The sequence below is a fragment of the Symphodus melops genome, assembly GCF_947650265.1.
Source record: "Symphodus melops genome assembly, chromosome: 12".
Taxonomy (NCBI): Eukaryota; Metazoa; Chordata; class Actinopteri; order Labriformes; family Labridae; genus Symphodus; species Symphodus melops.
In genome coordinates, this window is record NC_136702.1 from 13,805,453 (window position 1) to 13,832,550 (window position 27,098).

The following is a 27,098-nucleotide window of genomic DNA, read 5'->3' on the forward strand; positions in this document are numbered from 1 at the left end:
ACGACATTTGGGTAATGAGCCCAACCGGCCGTGTAGCAGAGAGCGCAGCAGAAAAGGGGTCATTCAGTGGTTTGCTGTGATGAACCTTGGCCCTGCAGCAGCCAGCTCTCAAAGCCACTTGGGAGATAGGAGCTCCTCTTTTCAAAAGGGCCACCTTTAATGATTCAACATGAATTGGTTTGAACACACATGCGTGTAATCAACTCTTTCAAATAAATACATTATCTAATTTAGATACCCTCCCGCAAGTCCCAGCAGGTCACCTAGAATTCATAGATGAGTACCATCACACTAATTGCAAGATTGTGTTTGAATCCTAAAAGCCTAGCCAGGAACAGAGCTGGCAAATTGTCCAGGACTCGAGACCTGTATGCATGGCATCTACTTTGTTTAAACAAAAGAAGCAATGCTCATTGCACCCGTCTCTGTTCAGAATCAGAAACGCTTTTTATTGCCAATTGCATTCACACATACAAGGAATTTGTCTTGGTGTAATGGTTTGAAAGTGAAAAAAAACAACAACGCTAAAGTCCCAAGAACTTAAATAAAATAAAATATGAGAAGCAATTACCAAAATATAAAATAGAATTTATAATTAATAAGAATTAAGAATAATTAATAAGACTCTTGGATTAATCAACATTATTTTTACTTGAATGAGTTTGTACACTGAGGACAGAATAAGCACGCTGCCTTAGTAAGCATATGGTTTGGGTGATTTTTCTCTCTCTCTCTCTCTCTCTCTCTCTCTCTCTCTCTCAACATGAGACCACCTTGGTTGGTAAAATATAGCTGGGTTATTTTTAGTTTAAGGTCACTGCTCTCACAGGGAGAAGGTGACTAAAACGAGAAGCTGTCAGACCTGTTGCTACGTATTAATTGACCGCTCATGTGCATGTGGGTAAATATCAGGCTGAGAAGAAGAAATGCAAAGCTTTACAAGCCCCCTTTTGTTTCACTCACACAGAGTTTGAAAGCTCAAACTGATACCATGACCGGCCTCATAGGTAAGAATCACACGGCAGAGGAAAATCAGGGAAACATACGAATGTACTATGAAGATTAGCACAGCACAAAAACAAAACAAACCAAGGGGAACAAACTACATGTTGATGCTTTTTTACCCTTCTCCTCTAAAAGATAAAGCGGGAGGGCAGAAAAATTGGTACATACATTTTCTCCACGAGGTCTATGCTTCAGATTATCCTGGGAGCTGCATTTTGAAAGAACGTGACTGAAGTCCAGCTTCTTGCTTAAAATATGAATCTATGGAGAAATACAAACATATTATGGGCCTCTAACACCATAAATGTCACCTTATACTTTACAGTTAAAATGAAAGGATCACTTGATCATCATAAGAAGCTATCCTCAGGTAAGCGATTACATTTCTATTTAAGCATTCAAATTGACACACTTTAACACATTTTACCAAGTCGTCGGCATATCGTACACCTTTGGCGATTGGTTTCTTGCCTCACAGTTAAACGTTTTATTCTCATGAGCATTTCCCTGTTTAAATGGAAAGATGTGCAGAACAGAACCTTTGACTTCCTGTATCTAACAAATGACTCTTTCCTACAGTCGCTGGTCAAGCAGCTGTTCCGGCTGCTGTGTTGGGCTGTGCTTTATTGAAAATCAAAATATCTATAAGTCATATGGAGAAAATATTTCAGACTTTTAAGTTGGCAGTTATATGATTTCTCCCACAACATTTTGTGACATGTACCTACTAATCTAAATGCATATTTTAATCAGTCCAGAGTATTCTTATCATCTAACTAATTCAGGATAGTTAAACACTGTAAAGGTCTTTCATGATTTCACTGGAAAACTTGTATCTAGGCTCTACGAGACACCGGGGGCCAACATTTAAGAGTGCTCAGGAGTACCAGCATGTCCTTGGTCCAGGTCACACTGTGTGCCGCTGAAAGACACAGAGTAATCGAGATGAGCCGCAGCACTGACTTCCAGATCCAAGAGACCCTGTGTTTGGCTTCTGATGGAATATTTTGGTCCTTGTGCTTCTATGAGGACAACCATTGGACAGGTTAGAGGCAGGTTGGGCAGAGGCTTGCGAGAGGCTGGGAGGGGGCTTACTGCAGCTGCATGGAAATAGGAACTACATGGACCATGGAGCACTTAGAAAACTACTAAAGGTCAGGAGAAAATTATTTTTTCAGGAAACTGTGAAAACGGTTACTAGTCCACTGATTCTACCATCCCTAAGCTAAGTAAGAAACCTATCAAAGGCAACCATGTTACTGAAAACTGATAGGAAGTGAGCTTAAAATGTGCAGCACTTCTTTGTTCGGCCACAGTGGGAAAAAAAGTTACTGTAAAGAACCAGATTTCATGCTCCATATTTTTCAAACTGTGGTGACATAAACTTGGAAAGGTCACTAACCTACTTCATTCTTTATCACATTTAATAAGTGTGTGCAATGGTTTAATAAAGGAATTAAAATACATCAAAAAGCCGTTTACACACGATAACTTGAAAATTCCCGAAAAGATGTATCCTACATGTGGGAAATATTTATGCCCATTCTTTCCTCTATGACGGGATTTCTTTAACTCAGCCAATGAGACACACAAACAGTGCGGTGTTTGTCTGTCCATTCTTTCTGAATCTCATGAAACATCATTCTGGCGGGCCTTTAAACCACTTGAATCATCTGATCAAAAGTAGATCAAGCCATCGCCTTAAGAAGCAGATTCAATGGTAACTTTTTGTCTCGCGGTTTGTTTACAAATCACACAAGGATAATCACTCTGCCCAGACATTGACCCCAGTGTTTAGACAAGCGCTGCCATCATTTATTTGGCTTGGATAGCAGACAGCAACTGCTACCCGGGGGGGGGCCACACTCCAACAACCACTTGTCTTGTATTTGGCTGAGGGTAAAGCCACGAGGACTGTTAGACAAAACTAAACAAAATGTTAATTTAAAATATAATACCTAAACCCTTTCTAACTGATCTGTTAAGTTCTTGATATGCAATATTAAACACTTAAATACTGTACTATCCTTTTTCAATTTGATGTGGAAACTATGGCTCTAAAGCAAATCAACAAATTAAAAAAAAAAATTAACAAATTCTCACTTCACAGAAAGACAACAATCTCAGTCAAAGTAATTAATTGACTTAAAAAGTGAGAATGAATACACACTATTGAATCCATCTGTAACACACTGTTTCACAAATGTAAAAAAGAGGAGAGATTCACCTACCACAAACCGACCTCAATTGTCCTCAAAGCTAAAAAGTTGGCCAACATTTTTCACAGCCACAAGACTAGAGCATCAATTCCTTCTGTGTGACACTTCTTTCACATGCAGGTTTTTAATGTTTTAGAGTTACATATAAAAGCAAAACAAAGATCATTAAAAAACTAAAACGTGAAAGCTCATGAGACGTTAAAAAGTTCAAAGTTCATCTATTTCTTTGACCCAGCAGAAAGCTCCACTCTGACACAGATTTAAAGTTAGGCTCTGCAGTTCTGTCTTTAATACAGCGTTGCAACTGAGCCTGCATTTTTGGACACACAACAGCAAGCACGCTCAGACGCTCGGACAGGTTCTCCTGCAGATGACAGGCAGGCATGATCCCTCCCTTTTTCTTTGGCTGGATGCACAGAGCAGCCTGGGCGAGCCCATAAAGATGCGAGCCAAGTATTGGACTAATCAGGTGTTTAGCGGAGGCTTGTAAAAGCTGATGGCTTCAGACACACTGCCGAGCCGACGTTGTGTTTCGGACTCATGCTGAAATATAATATCCTTCAAATTGGCGAGTTTATTACTCCCAAATTCCCTGCTTATGCAGAGTCTGCACGGCTTCAAAAACACAATTCATAATACAGATTACAAGTGCTGTCCTCAGTTCAAAGAGCTGAGGGGAAATTTAAGAAGTAAGTCCTGCTCACAGTTCAGACTTATTGAGATGTCAAAGTCAGTTCATGTTTCTATTGATTGAAATATGAGACATCAGAATTGTAATGTTCAAGTTGGAGAGACAACATCACAACACATTTGACTTCATAAAGGCCAATTTTATCTTCCTCCACAGATGTTATTCTAAATACATGAAATACTGATGTATGTATAGTGACTCGGTAGTGAGCTCCTGCATCTAGCCCTTTGACAAATCTAAATTGGATATTTTCTCACCTTCAAGCTCGGCTTTGGTTCACAAATTCTTTTTCTACACCCTTGACACTCGTCGGCTCTCTGCCGAGTATGGGATCTCTGTGTGTCAGTCTGTGCTTCACTTATCTGAAGAATCATTCAACCAATAGACAACACCTTCCTAAAAACAACATGCATGAAGGGAAGAAATACGCCAGCCCCAAACAGGTATACACAAAGCCCAGCAATCTGCCTTTTTTTTTTTTTTAAACTCATATCATTATAAACAGGACAATTCCTTTTCCATTAATGTCCATTATGTAAAATAGGCAATCAAAAATGTCAGGAGCCAAGAGAAAAATATATAAGTAAATGGATGGATTCTGTTATCTCTGTTTCCTCCTCGTTTCAAACGTCTTCAGTTTTAATCAATGCGCATTTTGGTAAACGGTGAATGGACTTGAGCTTTTCTAGTCTTCTGAGTACTCACAGCACTTTTACATCTTCTCATTCACAAACAGATGGCAAAGGTTGCTATGTAAAGTGTGCATTAGTATTAACTCATCACATTCATACACATTCTCTCACTGCCAACGAAGCAGCAGGACCAACTTGGAGTTAAGTGTCTTGCCCACGTAGCTGCAGGGGCTGGGGATTGAACCCTGGACCTTCTGGTTAAAAAAACGACCGAGTGAGCCATAAATGGTCAACTATATATATTTTTTCTGTTGATGTACATAGTTGTATCCTTCACATTTTTCACCTCTCTTAATTCTTGATTTTACACTCACAGCAGTACGATAAGAGGACTTACAGTGGAAAAGGACTGCTACGGGACTAAATAAAGACTCTAGTTAGGAGGGGTGGGATAAAGCTTTAGAGCATGGGAAATAGACAGTGTGTCAAGGCGAAGGAAATAGCCAGGAGATGTTCATCAAAAATAAATATTTCAGCATTATCAATTACAGGAAATGTACTTCTAAGCTTATTGTTTATTTTCGTTTTTTTTTTTTTTCTTAAGATATCAACATTCAACGACAATGATAAAGTTTGCATTTCGTTGTATGATACTGGTATGGCGAAAGTTATATTTTCTGCAAAAGATAAACTCTGCTTTAAGAAGAAATATAGATTCTAAAAAAAAACCCATAAATAAGTAAAGATATGAATACAAAACTACAACCGTAAAAAGGAAAGCAGCTATACAGTACAGAGAACATATTCTGAGTGGGAAGAGCATCACCTGTCCTCCTTTAGGCTGGTACTTGATATTCTCTGTGGAGCCGATCTTTGACTTGATATTCTTAAAATCAGGCAGTGGCTGGTTGATGATTCGAAGCTGCTTGGGCGTCGTTGCAGGCGATTTGGGTGGCGTGCGGACCACGGCCACCTTTCTCTCTTGGGACATCAAGCTGAGGGAACGTGGGGTCCCAGGAGTCCTGGAGGATGATGAGTAGCTGGGAGGGGTTCCTGGCGTGATGGCCGTGGAGCCAGGGGTGCGAGGGGTGGAGTGGCCACTGCGAGCGGAACGGGATCGCACTGACTCTGTAAATGTTGGATAGGTGAAAAGGGGGGATGGTTGTAGCTAAAGTTGAAGTTAAACAGAATCATTAGGTTCTGTTATCTTAAAAAAAACACTGTCAATGACATGAAACCCTTCAGATGTGAACAGGAAATTGTGATGAAAAGCTTTTCTTTTTATCAATTCGAACCATCAACCATTATATCTGTGAGTCATTATGTCTCTTTGGGTCTGCATATCATTGCATAAACAATTTTGCATCTTTAAAAAAATGTATAGTAACTCATAATAAAGGATCCTTTCTACCTGTCATACTTGTGGCTCGTCCTGTCCTGTGCTCTGCCCTCATCTCTGTACGAAACGCTGCAGGAGACAAAAGGGAAGACTTTTCAAAAAAGGACAATTTGTGATGTACATTTCACAAATATCCACATAATATACATTGTAGCTAAGAATCATGAAATACACTTTCTTATTGTGAGTAAAAGATGCATTATTTCTCCTATTTAATGTTTAGGACTTCAAAACGTTCTTTCCCTTAAAATGCCTCTGAAAAACAAACGTTTGTATGTATGAGTGCCTGAATACTTTGTATTATAAACTAAATAGCCGTGAGTCTGCAAAACTGTTTGAACTGAATTAAAATGTCCCGTCACATAACGTACAACATAGAAGAATCAATACAGACGACAAACTAAAGTTACAGAAGGTAGTTGAGCAAATAATAGGAACTTGGGTAGGACTTACTTCATTTCAAGAAATGATTTATCTTAAAAGGTTCTATGGTGAAATCAACAGAGGATGTTTTAAAACCAGCTGGATGCTGGTTGTAAAAGGTATATGACTGTTTAAGTAACACCAAAAGCTTCAGCCTACATGTTGGTCTTCGAGGTGCTGTTGAACCAGAACTTGTGATGGAGGTCGAACTCTCCTCATGTTCATGGTAACCACGACGACTCAGAATGGAAGCATGCCGCGGTAGAGATCGCTTGTCAGGGCTCCATGACCCACCGTCCTGATGGAAAAAGGAAAGGTGAGGCTCTGTTTAATTTCATCTATAATTTCCATCCCATGGTTTTATGTCTCTGCCAATCAGTAACAGTGAACCTTGTTCTATGTTTCCTATGCAGCATTTTGCACTTCTGTATTGACTTTTGTAAGACTGGAGGTTGCAACTTGGTTGATGTTTTAGTAAAGTTGGCATTTGACCTTTGGGGTAAAACATGTTTAAGTTCTTCAGAAAAAAAAAGAAAGAATATGATTTAAGAAAAGATAAACAAAAAAATACAATTAAAGTTAAAACAGGATGGTTAAGGTGCGTAATGTTGAGAAAATCTAAATCCTATAAGTCTTGATTTGTTTCCCTCCAGAGCTCCGACAGTGAAAGTGCTACTCTACCATTCACTTACCTTGGTCATCATGAATCTCTGTAATATTGGGGAGCGTAAAGGCTCTGCTGGCGTGGTTCGATGTCTATCTAACGGGAAAGCCAGTCTGAAAATGGAGGTTGGGATCTTCGTGATTGGCAAACAATTGGAATGGCACTGAGATGGTAATATGATGAATCCCCATTGATGAAAAGCATGGCATCACAGTGAAGGACACAGGATGACAAAAGTCGAGTGTAAATGACAGCGTTCCAACATACATTGTCAGAGCATCAGACATGATGGGCACTTTCACTTTCATGAAAAGCCTTTCATGAATATTCATGACAAGCATGTCAGTAAAAAAAATAAACATTTAAATCAAGATGAAAATCAAAGATGTTAAAAAATAAACAGTTTGCAATGATCATGTAGCATTTCATGTCACACTGCATGCCTAACTGTCAGATGTATTTAAAGACTGAAAATAAGCTATAAAAGCTATAAAATGTGAAAATCAAAAGGGAAATAGACTAAGTAACAAAACAAGCTTGCAGTATTCTGTAATGTATTCTGTACTGGCATGACATTTAAGAAATGTAGAAACTGTGTTATTTTCGACCCAATCATTGTCATTACCATGGCGGAGGTGTAAAATGGAGTCATGACCGCAGTCGCTGGAGAAATGTCACCAGGTGACACAACACCCACTCAGAAGAAAAAAAAAATCTCTAAATGGATCTTTCTCGTCTCTCCATTAAGCACGACAACAATAACAAACATATTTCAGAGGCAAAAGCAACCAATATCTACATTTTATTCTTAAATATAAAGGACAACTAATAGTGATGGTATTATGAAAACAGAAAGCACTGTTCTTTGCAGTGATTAGGACTCACAGGCAGAGCGGAGGCTGTGCTTTCTTTAACAGCATTCAATGCGTTTATCAAGATGGATAATGACTTTTCGTTGGAACACACTAAAGTTGATAAGTAAAAGCGTCTAAGTAAATCTTTATGTACTGCTTAACTATGTGAGTCTCATTGTTTTAAGTGTTGTTTCAAAAAGATGTGCGAGGCATCTTGTTTCAGAATCGGGAAGTTCATATTAGCCTTTGAGTTCAAAGATTCTAAATACGAAAAGACAAAAACAATGAGTGACAGCAGATGTGATGTAGGATACTTCAGTTTTTTTTAAAGACAATCCAATCAGTCCCTCACACTAAAAGATAAAAATCTCCAGAAAGGCAATTTGTCCTTGCGATTGATGTTCATTACTTGAAGTTTTAGGATGGTTGCAAGTTCAGCTTTAAAGTCGAATTTCTGTGTGAGATTGTGTTTGAGGTCATGCCTTTGTCATACAGGCAACTATACCCACCGATGCTCTGTCGCGAGACTGCCTGGCAACACTAAGGGGCTGGCGACTGTCTGGTAGCACCTCTGAAAGAAAGAAAGACAGAACTTGCATCTCAGAAAATATTAAAATGAGACTGAATACATATTTAACCTTCATCCACAGAACGGGAACAAGGGAGAGCCTTTTCAATGACCTACCTACAGAAATGCCATCACAGCACTCTGTACTCTCAAACCTTGCGTGCTGAGAAATTAACCAATCAAATGTTTTGTGTGAGCGGGTGGCTGGCCCTTGAGAGCTCTGTTCTGTTAAGATTTGGCAAAATATCACACAGAATGGGGGATTTTGTGTTATGTAAGTCAACCCTGGAAATAATCTAATTGGGGCAATGCAGCATCGTACAGTACAGAGCTTTCATCATCACTGACACAGAATTCAGTCCGTCAGGGGAAAACGGAGTGCAAACTGCCTCTGGGACAGAGCAGCATTACAGACTGTTTATAGTATCAGGTCCTTAGAACAAAACCCTGGATTACTAGTTGCCTGGCAACCTAAGGGTGAAAAAGCTTAGATGGATACGTTATTCACAAATTAGTCAGAGAAGGGAGAAAAGTTGTAGACACTGTTTAATGACTGTTTAATGACTGTACTCACACCTCTGACACTACCTCAAACACCACTGTACATGCACATGTAACTAGTTTCTAGAAGGTCAGCACTTTGTTTCTAAGGCTCTTTAACTGTTTACAGATCTCTTTTAATCAGCACATGTTTTTCTCTCCTTCACAGGTTATGTACATTATGCTATATACGTTTAAGTCTAATGCTAATGCTAACTGCACAGGTTTAACCTGTAATTATGTTTACTCTTTAGTCACATAGGGGGCTGTTAAATCTTGTTTGGGGGATTATTGTATACAGAGGGGAGGGGGGACAGCGGGTGTGTATTGTAACTAATGTCTTGTGTCCTGCCTGTCTGTATACTGCTACTGAATGCCTTGAATTTCCCTCGGGATCAATAAAGTATCTATCTATCTATCTATCTATCTATCTATCTATCTATCTATCTATCTATCTATCTATCTATCTATCTATCGACACCAGTTCACTGATGAGCAGATAACCATACAGACAACAAACACAAATACATAATTCAATGTTCAAACAATCTTTCGAATATTGTTGTATCACTGGACAAAGCATTAGATAACCAATAAGAAAATGGTTTGATTGAAATGGTAACAGCAAGGACAAATACATTTAATGAATAACTTAAAACCAGCTGAAGAACTTTCTTTGCATGATGTAGATGTAGTGACAACATTTTTTCACTTTTTACTGAATTCTGCAATCAATTTAGCGCCAAACCAAATCCACCAAAGTCACAATGTTTCCAGCTTGGTATTAAGTTAGTCTTAAAACAAAGAGAATGAGCACACTATAAAACAATAAAGCAGAATGAATGAATAAGTGGTTCGCAGTCAGTTTTTATTGTGATCAAATATAATCAGACACACATATGGCCAAAGTAAACTAATGCAACCAATAAAAAAAAATGACAACAAAACCAAAGTGAAGTTTACAGGTGAGGTAAGACAGGTGAGGATTGTCGTTCTGGGTGTTTTTCTGTAGAAAGCACCACTTGTGGCAAAATGTCACCTGTGGTTCTCCTTCTAGGGCAGGAGTGGTGCTGGGTGGGTCGGGTATGGCGGGCGGATGGTTTCATCACACTCCTCTTGGATGGGGACTGAGTCTCTATTTTCTTGGTAAGCTCAGTCTTCTTTATCACAGCTACATTATTGGAGGAATCAGGGTTAATGTAAGGAACGGATAAACAAGAATAAAAATGATAAATGATGAACACTGTTGTATCTGAATGATACAAATTCCCCGCAGTGTCCTTTGCAAATGTTGTATTTGTCGAACACAGTTTTTTCACAACACTCAATCAATACATCAAAAGTTTCCTTGTGTTCAGTGAATTTTTAACGGCAAAGAGCAACGCTAAGGTATATTACGCTGTAAAGCCAATTTTGAAAAGCCTCCAGTCAATATGAGGCACCACAGATTACAAGACATGATGATAAAATTTAACTGTGTGACTTCAAAAAAGAGAATAAGTGAAAAGAAAGAGAATAAGGAGAACCTTTTTTCTTCCTGACTTCCTCTCTTGGGATGCAGACAGGTTCTTTACGAACAGGTTTGCGTTCTGGTGTGGAGATTCTGCCTTTTGGCCGCCCTCCCTTGGCCCTTTGTTTGACTTGCTTTTCCATGCTTTCCGTCTTCTTCTGGTGGGTCTGCTTGACCTGGGCCACAGCAGGCTTTTTGGCTGGGCTGGACATCTTGGGCAATGGCTCAATATGCTCCGTTGCCATGCTCTTGTCATCATCTGCAGTGATGTAAGAGAGCACATGAAAAAGTATGGAACATTGTCATTATATATATATATACATTTTCAGGCAGAACATGGATAAAGATGAACTATCTAAAGTGATCCACCATTAACAGCAGTTCTCACCTTGTGTGTCAACCCAGGAGCTGTCCAAAATGGAGTCGTCCATTGTGGTTTCATCTCTATCGTAGCTTTCTGTTGGTTCCTCTGTTTCTATTGGATGAACCTCTTTCTCAGGGGAGGCAGGGGTCTCTAGAACATCACCAACCTCTTCTAGACTGGCAGCTTCTAAATCTGCTTCTTGGGCAAACTCAACAGACTCCTCTTCCTCCTCTTCTACCTCTTTCTGGCCTGCAACACAAACAGCCTGTTCCTCTGGTGGAGCAGAGAAACGAACGCTGTGTCCGGGTTCGTCTGCTTCATCAATGGTCTGAACCACAGTGATGAAATCATCTTCAACTGTCACCACAGACTCAATGGCAGCGTGAGTCTCTGGCATGTCCTTTTCGACAGCTGACCCTGCTCCAGCCTTCTCGAACATTTCTGCCTCAACCTTCCCTTGCTCCTTTTCAGCCTCCACAAGTTTTTCTTTCTCCATGGATGGACTGGTTTCATTTTTCTCTGGTTGTCTTGATATCCCCTCAGGCAGCCCCACAACCCCTTTCTCCATCTCAGCCACTTTCTCTCTTTCTTCCTTCTCTTTTAGTTCCTGCTCTAACTTTTCTGTTTCCTCTTTCTCTTTTAGTTCCTTCTCTATCTTTTCTTTTTCCTCCTTCTCTTTTAGTTCCTTCTCTATCTTTTCTTTTTCCTCCTTCTCTTTCAGTTCCTTCTCTAGCTTTTCTTTTTCCTCCTTCTCTTTTAGTTCCTGCTCTATCTTTTCTTTTTCCTCCTTCTCTTTTAGTTCCTTCTCTATCTTTTCTCTCTCTTCCTTCTCTTTTAGTTCCTTCTCTACCTTTTCTCTCTCTTCCTTCTCTTTTAGTTCCTTCTCTATCTTTTCTCTCTCTTCCTTCTGTTTTAGTTCCTTCTCTATCTTTTCTCTCTCTTCCTTCTGTTTTAGTTCCTTCTCTATCTTTTCTCTCTCTTCCTTCTCTTTTAGTTCCTTCTCTATCTCTTCTCTCTCTTCCTTCTCTCTCAACTCTTTTTCAATTTGTTCTTTCTCCTCTCTTTCCTTCTTTTCTTTCTCTACTTTTTCTCTCTCCTCTCTTTCTTTCTTCTCCTTTTCTTCCTTCTCTTTCGTCTCTCTCTCCACTCTTTCTTTTTCTTCTCTCATCTCCTGCTCTTTCTGTTCTCTCTCCCTTTCTTCATTCAGTATTCTTTCTGCTTCTTCTTTCTCTTGCCTCTCTCTTTCTTCTTTTTCTCTCTTTTCCGCCTCTTCCCTAATTTTCCTCTCCACAGCTTCTTTTTCTTCTTTTATTTTCTTCTCTGCTGCTTCGTTTTCTTCAATATTAGTTTTTTCTGAAACCGCTTTCTCTTTTTCCTCTTTGTTTATTCCCAATACTGGTGAAAGTGATCTTTTCGGAGAACCATAAACTTCTCTTTGCTTAAGCTTGGAAGGTGAGAGGACTGGAGACAGCAGCTTGTCATCATCTATATTACTGTCAACAGATGAAGCAGGTGAGGTTTTGACAGGCCTTGCAATTCTGTCCTTAGCCACACCAGTCAGCTGATACACATCTTCGGCATCGACTTCCTCATAAGCCTCCTGGTGGACTAGCTTCACCTTCTCTCGAAGCTCTCGGAGTTCTCTTTCCTCCTCCAGACTGAGTGGCCTGTCCTCCATCTCCAATTTGCGGATTTGCCTCTCGTAATCAGCAATCTCAGTTTCTGATGCTGAGCCTTCACCACTTGCTTGTCTTTCAGTGTCACTCAATGATCTCCCACCTTCTTCTAGTGTCACTGTTACTGTTGGAGTTATGAAAGCCTCAACGAGCTGAATGGTCGGGGTCTCACTTTCGGGCTTCTTTAGCTGATCATCAACTTTTGCGGCCTGTTCGTCAGCAGAATCTTTTCTTTCTACTTGGCCTTTCTCTTCATTGATGTTTTCTTCGCCTGATGGCTGAACATTGTCCTCCATAGATGAGTCTCTGACGGCCATTTTCCTTGCCTGCTCAGCCACTTTCTCCTGCAGGACAGAATGGGTGAAGACTTTTGAGGACGTGTCTGTAGGGCTGAACACATCTGCAGGTGACGGCATTGGCCCAGAATATTCACTGAAGACACAGTAGCCCATCTCTTCCAGCTGGCTATCACTCCTTCTGGCGCCAGGACTCTGTTCCCCTGAAACTAGGCCAGCCAGTGGGTCATCAGTAAAAGCAAGAGCATCAGCTTGAATTGACTTTCTTCGTAAAACATCTGGTTCAGTATTTTCTGACGCTAGTCTGGAACGGGTACCAGCAAGGTCAAGCATCTCAGGCAAGTCTTGCGCCATCACTGTGCCATTTTTAAAGGCACCTTGAAGGGGCTGTGGGGATTCTGGTGACTCTGGTTCAGGGCTGGGTTTGGAAAGTGGTTCTGTGGTCCTTGGAGGAGATGATGAATCTGAAGTGACAGAAGCAGCAGTCTCCAAGATCAAGGGGGGCAAGGATGGAGGCTTATCCATGGATGGTGTAGTAACTGGAAGGTAGTCTGCTGACTCATCGAGACTCCCACTAGTGTAGGACATGATATCTGTGGCTAGTGGGGAGAAATTTCTAAGTTTGGCTTGGCCGCCTTGATCCATTGCTCCAATGGTAATATTCAATGAGTAACTCCTCTGTTCCAAGGCCAGTTTACCTGGAGAAAGCCTGCAATCACTGCTCCTATCAGGAACTGTAAACACTTGACTGTCTTCTATACTTTTTGTTTCAGGTTTGTTCTGGGCTTCAGCTAATGTGTGGTAGCTAATTTCATGAGGCTTGGAATCACCTTTCTCCTCACCAGCTCTGCTCAGTTCATAGTAGCCCTCACCCTTACACTGTGGAGCCTCATCAACCTCCATTGCTGATGTTTCAAAATAAGCTGACATGCCAGATCGGTCTCTTTCATCTCTCGTTTGGTCTGATCCTTGAACTTTGTCTCCCACTGAAGAGAAAGCAGAGGGAGAACCGAGACTACTGAACTCTACCACCTCCACTGATGGCTGTTTCTCTGACACTGTGATCGGCTCACCAAATGTAGGCTGAAGTGTTAGTGATCTGGCAGATTCTTTGGCTTGGTTTTGGACATTCGGAGGTACAAAAGATGGCATATCCATGGTGGGGCTCTCTGGTACAACTCGTTCACCGGCAAAGAACCCTTGGACCTGGGGCTCAAATAACTCCTCTGGTTGTTTCTCTGATCCGATGCTGTCTGGGCTCATGGAACCACTCTTCTCGCTGCCCTGCTTGTCCATCTTCAAAGCTGAAATGACATCTGTAAGTTGGCTGTTCTCATCACTGTAGAAAAATAATGCTTTGGCATGCTGCGAGTGGAATAAATATTGAGCCAGGAATTGAAAAGCCGTGAAGAGAACAGAAACAGGCAAAACTCTCCTCAGAAACTTACAGCACAATGATATGGCCATCGCTGAAGAAGTACGGCGGAGTTATGGGGTCCACCAAGTCACAGATGGAGGAAAATATGGCATGTGACGGATCGGCATGAGGCTGTGATAATGATTTATGGGTAAAGAAAGGGCAATAGATGGGATGGATATCCATGCAACTCTTCAAAACATCTGCTACAAGCAACATAGCATTTCTGTCAATCTTTGTTCGTACGTTGATATGTTCTGAGAATGTGATCAAATTTATATCCTTAAATTAACCACAAATACTAAAGAACCTTGCTGGCAAATGACAGAAATGACATACATTGTCAATAAATGCAGAAAACAAAGAAAAATATATGACCTTGATATTGCTGGAAAAATAATAAATTTGATGAGACAGTTTCACCATCACTCAATATGAGACAGCCAACATAAAATCCCTTGCATATAATATACACAGAATTCAAATAAAACAAGTATTCGATTAAGTGTGAGTGAGCAAGTTTGATTTATAGCGAGGAAAAAGGTCATATCACTGCCATACCACCACAAAGCCGCATATACAATAAAAAAATAAAAAACTTGTTAGCTTAAAGCCGGTGAAAAAGAATGGTCACATCCAGCACATCTGCACTAGATTATAAATTGCGAAATGGCCAGCCCCAAAAAACCACAACACAACAAAAGAAAATACAAGCGCTGAGAAGATAGAACATAAGAAAAACCAGGTTAAGTTAAAAGAATATGACTCTTTCACCAACAAGCCTGTGTTGCCTTGCAGCCACAGCAGAGCGCAGAGAGGATTACTTGCCATTCCACCTGAATCATAATGCTTATGTCATACGCTTATAGCTTTGTTATTAAGAAACAATCAAGTTACATGCAGGCAGGGAGAGCAGAGGGCAAGACACACCTGTGTCAGGGCTCTCCTCAACCTCTGCTTCTTCCTCCATAGAGATTTCTGCAGCACCAATAGCTGCTTCTGCCAGCTCCAGGTCTATATCCTGGGCCTCACTTATGGACTCTGCCTGCTCTAAAGGCTCATCTTGGGGGCTGTCCAGCTCGGGCTCTTCCCCGCTCCACTGCTGCTCATCAAGAGCTGTCTCGGACTCTGCTGCCTCTGCACTCTCCTCCTCCTCCTCCTCCTCCTCTTCCACCTCCTCGTATTCAGCTGTAAGAGCTTCCATGGTCTCTTCTTCTCATAAAACAGGGTGAGAGGGGGAAACATCAATACTACAGGCAACACAGACTTGGGTTATGAGAACACAACTTGTGATGGGACACTTTCAGCTCTGGGAAAAGATAAACTAAAGTGTTTTGTCACAAAGGTACATTACACATAAAGTACAGCTTGTTGCATGTGTTGTGTTTTTAATTGATTTCTTTTTTATTTCTTTTTTGGTTATTAGTGTAGCAAGTACAAAAAAAATATTCATATTTTTTATTGTTAGGAGTCACACATGGACCGTTTAATTTCTCAATATCTTTTTCTTTATATCACTATTAAAGAATAATCTGTTTTATGAAGAATCTACAACTTCTTTTTTCTCCTTCACACACCTTTACAGCAACCCAGAATAAAACACAATTATTGATAACTGAGGCTGTTCCAGGAAAACAGAACCGTGCTGAAATAATGGCACTTCATAATATAGCATTGCACCAAAAGAGATGGATATATTAAGTGATTTAGAAATTCAGCACTCGCTTTGCTTTCTTAGTCTCAACAAAGAGTGACAGGTATTTGAGAAACTGAGTTAAATAAAAAGGATAATTTTGAAGAAGACAGAGACATCACATTATTTTATAGATCTGAAGTTTAAAAACCAAATGGTTTTTTTTAGGGATAAATAGAAGGCAAGATTGTTTATTTGTGTAAAAATCAAAACACTTAGGTCAAAGGTCACCTATGTGTTTCTTGGAAAACATTGTTTTGAAGACACTGTCTATGTTTTGTATTTAAGAAAATAAAGTCAATGATGTTATTTATATCTAAGTGTTTGTGAGTGTGTGGAGCTGGAAGTCTTTCTTGATGACACAGTGAACCTAAGGAGGAGGGTAAGTGGCTTGACATGGAGCAGGATAATTAAGAGGGTTGGGGGCAACTTGAGGAAATTATCTCAACTCTGGGAGATTCATGCTGAATCACTCTTTTTCTGAAAACACATGAAAGCCATTTGGACCTGAACCGATGTCACAAACGACATTTTTAGTAGCCATGTGGTCTTGCTGATGAGAGCTGTAGTGTATCTCAGCCACTGAATGAATCACAATGAATGAATAACAAGGAAAAACATAGTACTTAAAAGACAGTACTGCTATGTGTTGGGCTAAACGGCATGGCAACCACAGGTAGCAATGGCTTTGGGTGAAACTTGAAAATAAAGAAATATGACTGCTAAACAAATATGAAATTGCTCAAGTTTAGAGCGAAACAAACCTCACAGAGACACAAAACCACACACAAGACTGACAAAGAAATACGAACGGACGGACGGAGAGACGGTAGGGATGGAGTGAGAAGGTCAAATCACAGAAAAAGGAAGGGAAATTGTTCAAAGGAGAAAGGAAAGAAATAGAGTGATAGAGAGAGAGAGGAATGGAGGGGAACATGAGAAAGAGGAACCATGCGTGGTTCACCTTCAATCTGTCTAAAGGCCACGGCCTGCCCTGTGGGGCGTGAGCCCGAGTGCGTCCACTCTGGGCTGAACAATGGGTGATCATAGTACTCCTCGTCGGAGTGGTAGGGGTCGTCTTCAGGCACGGAAACTGAGATGGAGGGGGCGAGGAACTTGCACCTCTCCCGCGAATTTTGGAAGCGGCGGAGAGGCCCCGCCTCCTCCTCATCCCCTACATCTACAAACAAGACAGACACAAGGAGAAGAACTGCAGGGAAATCTGGACACAGGGACTGAAAGAGAGCGAGGAGTGAAGAAAAGATAAGAAAGAAATGAAAACAATAAAAGAAAAAAAAAAACGGGAAAAAAAAACAGAAAAGAATGTCCATGTAAAAGTAACATAGCACTAAGGTCCCTATCTTAGATCGGCCAAAAAGCGCAGCAAAAAAACAAGTGACTATGTCATGTCCCCACTATCACTCTGAATGCCAGCCTCCACATTCATCAGAAATATCAGAAAAAGTATCAGAAAAAATTGAAGTTCCAGCAATTAGTGTGTGTAAAATGTAAGTTGTGCCTAGATAGAATTATAACGTCTTCCCCTCTCCTTATAAGGCACACGAAATATCTTCTCACGTTAGTAGCTCATCAGTGCCATAGAGCTGTTATTAGTAAAGAAAAAGATACATCAAGCTTTCCTGACTTCATTGGACCACTTTCAGTATTGCATGATACTTCTGGAGTGCCAAAAGATGAAGAGAAGCCATCTCTCTGCGTTACCTTAGGGAGATTCCTGCCTAAGTGCTACACTGGGCAAAAAGGCGAAAGTGTGAGAAACATCTCTCCGAAGGAGAAGATACAATTTTTGCGCCTGCTGTGGATGAATTCAAAGAAGTAGATGTAACTTAATCCACAAAATATACAGAAGGGCCTGTGTGGGTTTTAAGTACAGAGGGGCACATTTGAATTTACTGTAAATAAAAGTGCATCAAATGCAGGCAAACTTGACTTTCAAAAAAGGATGGGAGGTGACGCTAATTGGTTTCATTCATGTTAAACCCTCCTCACAAGTGAGAAAAGTCAAGCAACATTAGGTTGAAAACGCCCTCAAGCAACTTGTCTAATGCACGTTAAACCATGTGACCTAAACTTGAGGAAAGTCTATCCTGAGTCCAAAGAGTCACATTTATTGTTATGTGACATGACTGACAAGAAAAGGTTTATTGACTGAGCTCTTGACGCTCTTACTTACTTTATGTAACTGTTAATTACTTTTACCAATGGACACTTTTTAAAGTGAAAAGTGACAGAGGTTAAGGAGAAAAATAAAAGAAACAAACAGGCAACAGAGAGAATCACCAGAGAGGGGAATGCAAGAGAGGACAAGGCTTGGTTGTGAGCAAGAGAAATACAAGACACAAGACATTGACGAGGAGACACTGACAAGCAAATCAAAGGTGAAAAAGCTTTGGGGGCCAGCCATACTCTGGAACAGTTTCACGCAGGACTGTTTCGACCAAAAAGACATCCAACACGAGGAGTAATTGAACACATCCAGCAGTTATAGCACTGATACAGCAGCTGATGTAGCAGTATGACAATCTATAAGTTGTTTTTTACTGCCACTACGTGAACTAGCCTCTCAACCTTTGCCAACATTGGCATTCAGCCAATTACAAGTCAGGATTTAAACACAAATCGAAAATCATGAGGAAGTAAAAAAATAAAAAATAAAAATAAAATAAAAAATGAAAAAAAGTATTACACTGTCTCTGTCTTGTATCATTGATGCTAAAAAAACAACAACTTGACAACTAACTTGAGTTCTATACTAGTCTGACTGGTCAAGTGAAAAAACAAAAATTCTTAATGAAGACTTTTAAAACCTAAAATAAACGTTATCTTCCTGTACACAAGTTATGTTGTTATATTGCTCATGTCAATAAAACCAACAATCTGAAATTGAAGCATGACTGGTCCGCCTACAGATGCTCCTCAATAAGTTCCGGGCACTTCAAACTCACTTGAAAATTGAAATCTTAAACACACTAGATTTTTCATCAAACACCTCGTTTGAGCCCGAATGCCCAGCGAGGTTTACTGGCCTATCAAAATGCTCTATAAAATGCCTCTTATTAGATAATTTTCTAACACGTCTTTAGTCTCAACCAGAGAGGCTCTCGGGTTTAACTTAAGGGCAGCCTTGTCATAAGCTATTCTGAAAAAAAAAGCTAAGACTGATGAGGAGCCACAGCAGAACACATACAAAAAAGACCGACAGTGGACTATGATAGGAAAACACACCATGATTAGACGTGCAAAACTTATTACATCCTTCAACCAAAAAGACAAACAATGTGAAGTTCAAGGGTTACCTAAATTGGCTGTCATATTAGTATGTGAGGTGACTGCAATGTGCAGAGGTTAGAAAGGGAAATGTAGGAAGAAGATGATAAAAAAGAGCACACTTGTTATAACAAGGTGGTCATGCATTTGAGCTCTTCTTTCTTTCAGAGAAAAATGGCGATGACAAAGAAGATACTAATTGTATCCGTTCCAGGTGTATGATGAGGAATTCAGAAGAATCTGATGTTTGAATAATGGAGAGCATGTTCCTGCTTTTTGTAACTTTTGTTTGTACATGTTTTCAACAGGTGGTTTGTCTCATGAAGGTGGTGCCTGTTCTGAGAGAGAGGGGATGTAAACGTATGCCCCGGAGCCACATCAGTGCCCCAATGTGGTGCAGATTAGAAAACTTAAGAAGCTTCAGCCATGGGAAAGACGGAAGACACACCCTCTTCCATCAGAGGCGTACTCTCGTTAATGCATCTTCTGTTCCTTATTTTCTTTGGCCTACCTTGTTCCAGAGGACCAAAGTGTTCTGCCGCAGGCGAGGGGGGAGGAGAGGGAGGCAAATTTGTGGTGTCTTCAACTGTGGGGGAAGATTCAGTGAAATGAAGAAACATTTGTTTAAAAGAAAGGTTTGTTTTCAATAAGCTTAAAATGATATAGGAACAAACAACAACTTCAACCCTGTCATGCAGTCAATCAGTTAAATTGCACATCAAACATCTGGACTTCCTATTGGAATATCATGGCATTTTCTGACTTGTGTTGGTCAGTAATTAATACACACACACACACAAAAAAAAAAAACAATGTTGAAGGATCTCACTTTTTTTATTTACATTTGGTTTGTCCTTGTAATAACCTGATGCGTGTTTTATCCACACTTTAACTGTTAATCAATTTGAGTTCCAAGTGTGTTTAAATAGCATCTCCCAACTTAAAGCAGAAATGAAGGCTCAAGGTCTGATTCCCTCAATTATTTATGACTGCTCCTCCCTCGTCTTAAAAATGCATTTGTTCCATATGACACCATCACTTGAGACAATTTTTCATTTTTAAAAAAAATTGTGATTAAGAAAACTGTGTAATAACAATAAATAATCATAAATAAATAATACTAATGCATTTTATTTGTAGAGCACTTTATATTCAATGTGTTCTATTGTTGACAGTAAACACATGGAGCAGAGCTCAGTATGACAACATCTACATTTAACCGACTTCCTCTTCCCCCTGTATTCATTTGAAAAGCATCAGGCAACTCATTTGCATGCAATTTGGGAGTTTTTTTTTTTTTTTTTTTGCTCTGCAATATTGCTGCAACATTCACCTTGACAGCCTTTTTGCAAAAATGAGTTGAAGAGTTTTGAGTTTGGGCTCAAACGTAGCTGGGGATTATTATAATCTCTACCCAGTCTCTGCTTTGCTGAGCTTGTTGTGTGCTTGCTGGGTGTTTTGTTGACTTGGTAAACATGCTGTCTTTCCAATATTTCGAATTTCAGACCTTGCCTGTAAATGTGATAATTAGTGTAAGGAAAGTTCTTTAGGTGAACAACTCTCTATGGCCTGCAGTTGTTTGTAAGATTAGAGACCTATCAGTATGTACCCCGTCCAATCCAAAGCTTGAAAGGCTCCAGTCCCCTGTGGCCACACGATGGAAAAAATAATGCTGTGGACAAGAGCTTTTACTTGTGTGCGTGTGTGTGTGTGTGTGTGTGTGTGTGCGTGTGTGAGTGTGTGCGTGTGTGTTATGCTTACCTGATGGCAGCCTTTGAGTCTCCTGCTCTCCCTTTAATACTGCCACTGCCTCTGCTGTCACTTCCTGTACGATCCGTGCCGACACTTGCTCTGAACAAAGTAAAAAAAAACAAACAAACATCAAAATCAATTCAGTGATTTAAGAAAATCACTGGCTGTTGCAGTTTATCAGGATAATGTTGTCAAGCTGGGCAGCAATCTCTGAAAAAAAAAAAAACGGTAATAGGAAGCAGTGGATTTCTGACAATTTATTTTGCCTCAACTCGCTGAAATCCTGGAGTCATGGCTTTGGATGAGTAGGGTTTAAAATCTAACAGTGGAGTTGGGATTGATTTGTTTTGTGACATAGTTAATGTTTATGAGTCCCGTTAAAAGAAGACAAATACAGCATTTCTCCAAGAGCGTAGTAGATTTAAATGGATCCTTTACCTATTTTCCTTAAGCTTTGTATTGTTAGAAACCTGGTAGTATTTTTCAATGGTCGTGCATCTTGCCCTCATTTTTCACTGAGACGGGAAAGCTCCTCATTTCTTTTCTGTAAAGAAGGCTGTTTTGGTTCGCAGGAGTAAAACTCCATCGCTCGTTCCTCATATTTGAACACTGAAGCTACAGACCTATTACAGATCAGTGGATAGGACCTCACTCACAGAACTGAAACTTAACGTCCGCCATCTTACTTGGAAGCATACTAGCAGGCTCTATGGAGATATCTGATAACAACAGAGAAAGGCGAGACAAACACATTTAAACTTCAACTTTTAACTGCAAGAACAAGGAGCAGGGGCAGACTGGTGGTGCTGTCATATTTGCCTAAGAACACAGACATAGAGTCTTTTTGTGGCCAGGAATTTCTAAGACACTCATTTCTTCTGGAATGTCAGTTTTATTTATATAGCACATTTAAAACAGCGAGTGGCCAACCAAAGTGCTTTACAGTAAAGGACAGTTAGAAATCAGGAAGAAATCTCAGAATCAGTTGAGGAAACATCCGTGGCAGTAAATGTTTTTCAATAATGCTACATTCAGGTTCTGCTCGGGTGGTCCAAGTTTCTGAGTTGGTCAGTCTTTCTTCTGATTTTAGTGTGTTCATGACTTCAGTGTTGAAATAACATAACAAAAAGTGGAGGCTACGATGAAAATCAGTGAAATGTTACTCTCAAAAGTTATATTTGAGCCAAAAGTTGATGTGCAACATGTGCATGAATAAAAGGTATGTTAACATTAACAAAACATGTTTTTCCCGCCATTTGATGGAGATTCTGACATTAAGTTGGTAAGTTGGGCACCTACAATGATTATTTTCCGTGTTTTTCGAGTTGTTGTTCTGACTTCTAACACAGCAGGTGTTTCATGTGCAATTTGAACTCAGAAACTGTTTATTCCAACGTGTGCGACACCACGTGAATGGACCATAAATGCTTTATTTAAGCGGGAGTGGCCTGCGGTGCTGTGCATTCTGGGAGTGGCTGTCTTTCATCCCCATGAGCCAAAAAGACACTTTCTGCCTTTCCATCGTCAAGAAGGCAACAACTCTGAAAAATATACTCTGAAGTATCCCTTTAAGAAGTTACCGTGCAAAGGCGAGTGTCAATCACAAACAATGCCTTAACATCATATTGTATGTGACAATCCGAGAAATGATGAAGACAGAAAACAAAGATGTCTTAAATCGTTTTCTTTAATGTTATTTTATCACAAAAGCATTGCTCTCGTATCTGAGCAGACACAGAGGCTGATATCATATTTATTTTTTGATCTCCTGTTATAGTCAGTATAGTATTTAGTTTGGTATAATATGTAGAATTTGGTTGCTAATGTTGCTAATGCTAAAGGTGTAGATAAATGGAAAAATGACTAAATCCCTTTCTATATATACATTTTATTGTTGAGTACTTGTTGTCACCAGAGAAAGCCATAATTTTATGATTGTAAAGGGCCGTGTCTTGTGGGCAGCCGCCATGATGAGCCGCCATGACAGACATGAAATGTTGATTGTTGCCATGGAAACACCCGATGTTACATCGATGACCGCTGTATAAGCTGGAGGGAGCTGCTACTAAAAGATGCTGTATTGTTGCTGTATGTGCTGCTATGATAAAAACGTCATGTAAATTACACATCGTCTTTAAACTGTCTCTTTATCAGGTTGGTTTCACCCATTTGTATTGACTGATTAAAAACACCCTAGCGGTGTATTTTACATACTGAGCGTTTAAATGAGTTTTAACTTTTGCCTTAACTAGATATACCTTGACATGGATTTATGAAAAAGACTTCCCATCAAGTGCATGTCTGAATACCCAACGTTTAAAAAAATGCACCAAATAATTCTAAATTTTAATGAACCATCCTTGAATAGTCAGAATCATCTCGAATCATCTTGTAGGATGAGATAACACACCTATTGCTAAGTCCACTTTCATAGGACATATAAGTGTTACACACAAACAAGGATTCTTTTCCTTAAAATAAAAGGTATCATCTTCCATTCATTTCATAAAAGACTATTTTTGAATCATATCGTCCGAACCTGAAATAAAAGCCAGCATGAGGGAGCTGAAGTTGTTTCCATACCTGCAGGGAAGCTAGGGCTATGAGTGTCACCATGGAAACCCAGCTTCATTAAACAAATGCAGACTAAAAATGAAGCTGAAACTAGAAGAGACTGAACAGTGTGACATCTTATTTCTCAGAATGTATTAGTTGAATAATTTAAATCACGGTATAGAGGCAAATATGCTTCGATGTTTATCAGTAAAGTATACTCTTTAAAGCTCCATTTCTACATTTTACTGATCAGAATTAACACACACACACACACACACACACACACACACACACACACACACACACACACACACACACACACACACACACACACACACACACACACACACACACACACACACACACACACACACACACACACACACACACACACACACACACACACACACACACACACACACACACACACGCATGTTTATATAGGACATTTATATTAGGGCTGTGAAATGATTACACTTCTGAAACACAAAGTCGGAAAATTTCAGTAGTTAATTGTGATAAATCACATTTTTAATCAAAGGATTGAAATTCCATGATGTCTTAAGCTGAGAGTTAATACTTTACTTGCTGATGGAATTCACCCCTTTATTATAAAAAAAAAGTAATGACCTTCTGGTGGATCACAGGTTGTGACAGAGTGGAACGGAAAAAGGAACTCATTATGGATCAAAAAATAAAATGCACCAAACGGTTTAATTTCATGAGGTGGATTACACTTTGAACTCGTCAAATGAGCTGTCTGAGCGTTATTAAAGTGAAATGAGACAATCAAAGATGCAGCAGTGTCTTTTTTTAAAAAGTTCAAAGAAAGTCTGACTGTGTGGAGCTGGTGGACAGCCAGAGCTAAATGAGGAAAGCGCTCTGGGCAAAAGGTTACCATCAAAGCAGAACACATTAAAAAAAAAGGAAGTGGGCTATGACAATGAGGAAACTCATTTTTTAATTTTGATTCTTTGGTTTCAAATTGTGGGGGCAAACAGGAAAAAGTTATCTGCGCTAACAGTTTGTAGATTTAAGCTTGCGTTTGTCTTCCTGTCCATTGGTTTGGATCATTATAAATACCGCCTGGCACACAGGAGGTGCAGAGCTCCAATCAAACCAGCTTTCATTTGCATAGTTACAATGGTTATGTGGGATTGGGTGACAGTGTGATGCTTCTACGGCTGCTGTTTAAGGACCTTATTTTATCCAGCATCGCCCACACATCAACACAAACAAGGCTGGCTGGCATACACACATGCAATCACACACATACTTGTACACACTTCTTCCGGGAACACTTGACACAACCCACTCACCATAGGTGGCTCAAAGCAACCATTTCCCATTTTCAATAGCAAAGTGCAACAAACGTGAACCACCTATTCACTGCAGCCATGCAAAATTGCTGTCATCCAATAATTACAAAAGGGCTAAAGAGTGTAAACGTTGGCTTCTCATCAACGGCTGTGACATCAAGCAACTAAAAACAGCAACTAAAACCTTAGAATTGTCCATTTTTTGTGAGAAAGGGAACTTTTCTTGGTTCAACACATTCAAAACCCAAAACATTTGCTTCAGTTAAAGGTTCATGTTCTTCACTGACAGCAGTTCTAATCTCAAGGAAAGACTTTTATTGTACAGCTACAAAGCACACACACATATACACACACACACAAAAAAAAACAACTTACCTAATGAAATCATCTCAAAAAGTTCTCAGAGAAAAATGTACTCTGTTACAGTATCCGAATAGTGCTAACCAACTTTTATAAGAAAGATGATGAGCAAGGAGAAGCTCTGCTAACAAGCCAGCTGTACGTCAGTTCATGCAGACAAAACGTGTGCTTAGTTTTAGTCAGAGGACTAGAAGGAGAAATGTGCTCATGCCATTTAAAGAAGAGTTGTTCTGTGCTCATAAAGTCTTTGTCTGAATAAAACAGCAAAATCCCAGCTCTCTTTATTATACACAGATTTTATTTTTATTATAAGCCTGTCTAATCCAATAATTGATCTCCCTTATTTTTTACATAAATCAAAAGCACTGTCATTTGAACATGATGAGACAAATTCAAATAATGATTGAATACATTACAAAAGGTCCAAAGTGGACAACCTCACTGTTACTGCACATAGTCTTCATGCAATGGCCTTGTTAGGATAAAAAATAAAGTTCTTTCAAAATCCTGTCCAGAAATGCACATTCACAAATCGAGACGGTGTGAGAAGTGACCTTGTCACACCCACGACGCTTTCCGACAGTGATGACAGCTAGACTGCTCTCAACATTTGTCTGACAGACTGATGTCAAATGACATGGCAGTCTGCCTTCAATTGACTGACAGAAGAACAAACCACATGAACAAATAACGGCTTTGATACACAGTTAGGCTACAACATGCAGATATCGAATGCCTAATATAGCTACAAACACACTCTCCCAATTAAGTAAAAGCACGTATTACCTGTGTGACAGACAGGCTGAAACTGAGGATGCTCCCTCTCTGAGAAAAGACTACGACTGGAAACCCAGAGTCATTGCAAGATACAGCCAGAAATATACACACACATACACACACACACACACACACACACACACACACACAGAGAGAGAAGCACATGCAGCAGGACTGAAAAGACTGAAGTGTTTGGTAAGATACAAGCCAGCACCCAAAAATGTGTAGAGCAAGATGTTACCATAGCAACAGACTGGTGAACCATTAATTTGGTCCCAATATATTTCAGATGCCAGCCCAAAGTTCTCTCTGTCTTTCTGTCTTTAGCCTCCAATACTGAAAAAATACATCTGGCAGTCCACACAAAAATGTATTTTTCATTTTCCATTTTTGTAGGTTCAAACTCATCGAATTGTGATCTGAGTTGACAATAGTAATTATTACCACAGAATTTTGATAAGCAAAAGTTAGATCTTGAATTAGAACTTAAACAATTAAAAAGTAAACAAGGGGGGGAAAAAGCTGGGCCGGCCCACATTCCCAGGATGTTAATTGATGCAACAATCTGTTCAGTTTTTTTCCTGTGAATACATCAGAGTGTCTCTTAAAAAAAAAAGATCTGTATCACATAATTATAAGATCTGCATGATGGTGAAGTCTATCATCCTAATCTGTCTTCCTCCCCTCTCCTGCAGTGTAAACCGTTGTGTTTTTTTTTAAACACAGGATGCAGTGCTTAGGTGTTAGCCACTGAGTTGTTACACATATAGTGCTGTGAATCTTCCTCTGAGGGAAGATCTCATGAATCTCAGATGTAGCCATTCATTTACCAAAATATTCTTATTTTCATTGATAGTGGCATAATATTCAAAGTTCATGGATCACAGCTCTGAGTTGTGTTTTTGTTATATGGATGGAAAGAAGTCACATGAATGATGGAAAGAAATTGGAGCACCAGTACCATAGTGGTAATACATGGGGGGTGGGTGGCCGGGGTTCAAATCTGACCTGTGGTTACTTTCCTGTATCCAGCACTGCCATTATCAACTTTCATATCTGTAAAATAAGGGCAAAAAAGGCTCCAAAATAAACCTT

The 27,098-nt window shown here is 39.8% G+C and overlaps 1 protein-coding gene across 13 annotated transcripts in view; it reads right to left on the reverse strand.

Annotated features, from left to right (window-relative positions):
• map2 (microtubule-associated protein 2) overlaps positions 1-27,098 on the reverse strand; it is an 83,508-nt gene that overhangs the window by 7,832 nt on the left and 48,578 nt on the right. For 5 of the 13 annotated variants that reach the window (XM_079357743.1, XM_079357746.1, XM_079357744.1 and 2 more), the window contains 13 exons: positions 21,001-21,090; positions 19,751-19,825; positions 16,916-17,131; positions 15,189-15,470; positions 10,894-14,145; positions 10,522-10,764; positions 10,035-10,166; positions 8,397-8,458; positions 7,062-7,196; positions 6,529-6,667; positions 5,959-6,015; positions 5,374-5,675; positions 1,174-1,266 (listed from right to left, as the gene is read on the reverse strand). In XM_079357743.1, coding sequence (XP_079213869.1) covers positions 1,174-1,266; positions 5,374-5,675; positions 5,959-6,015; positions 6,529-6,667; positions 7,062-7,196; positions 8,397-8,458; positions 10,035-10,166; positions 10,522-10,764; positions 10,894-14,145; positions 15,189-15,470; positions 16,916-17,131; positions 19,751-19,825; positions 21,001-21,090 — 5,078 coding nt within the window. Of the gene's footprint in view, positions 1-1,173; positions 1,267-5,373; positions 5,676-5,958; positions 6,016-6,528; positions 6,668-7,061; positions 7,197-8,396; positions 8,459-10,034; positions 10,167-10,521; positions 10,765-10,893; positions 14,146-14,289; positions 14,379-15,188; positions 15,471-16,915; positions 17,132-19,750; positions 19,826-21,000; positions 21,091-27,098 lie in introns of those variants that run through there. The other 8 variants (XM_079357748.1, XM_079357745.1, XM_079357749.1 and 5 more) reach the window with 7 other exon arrangements.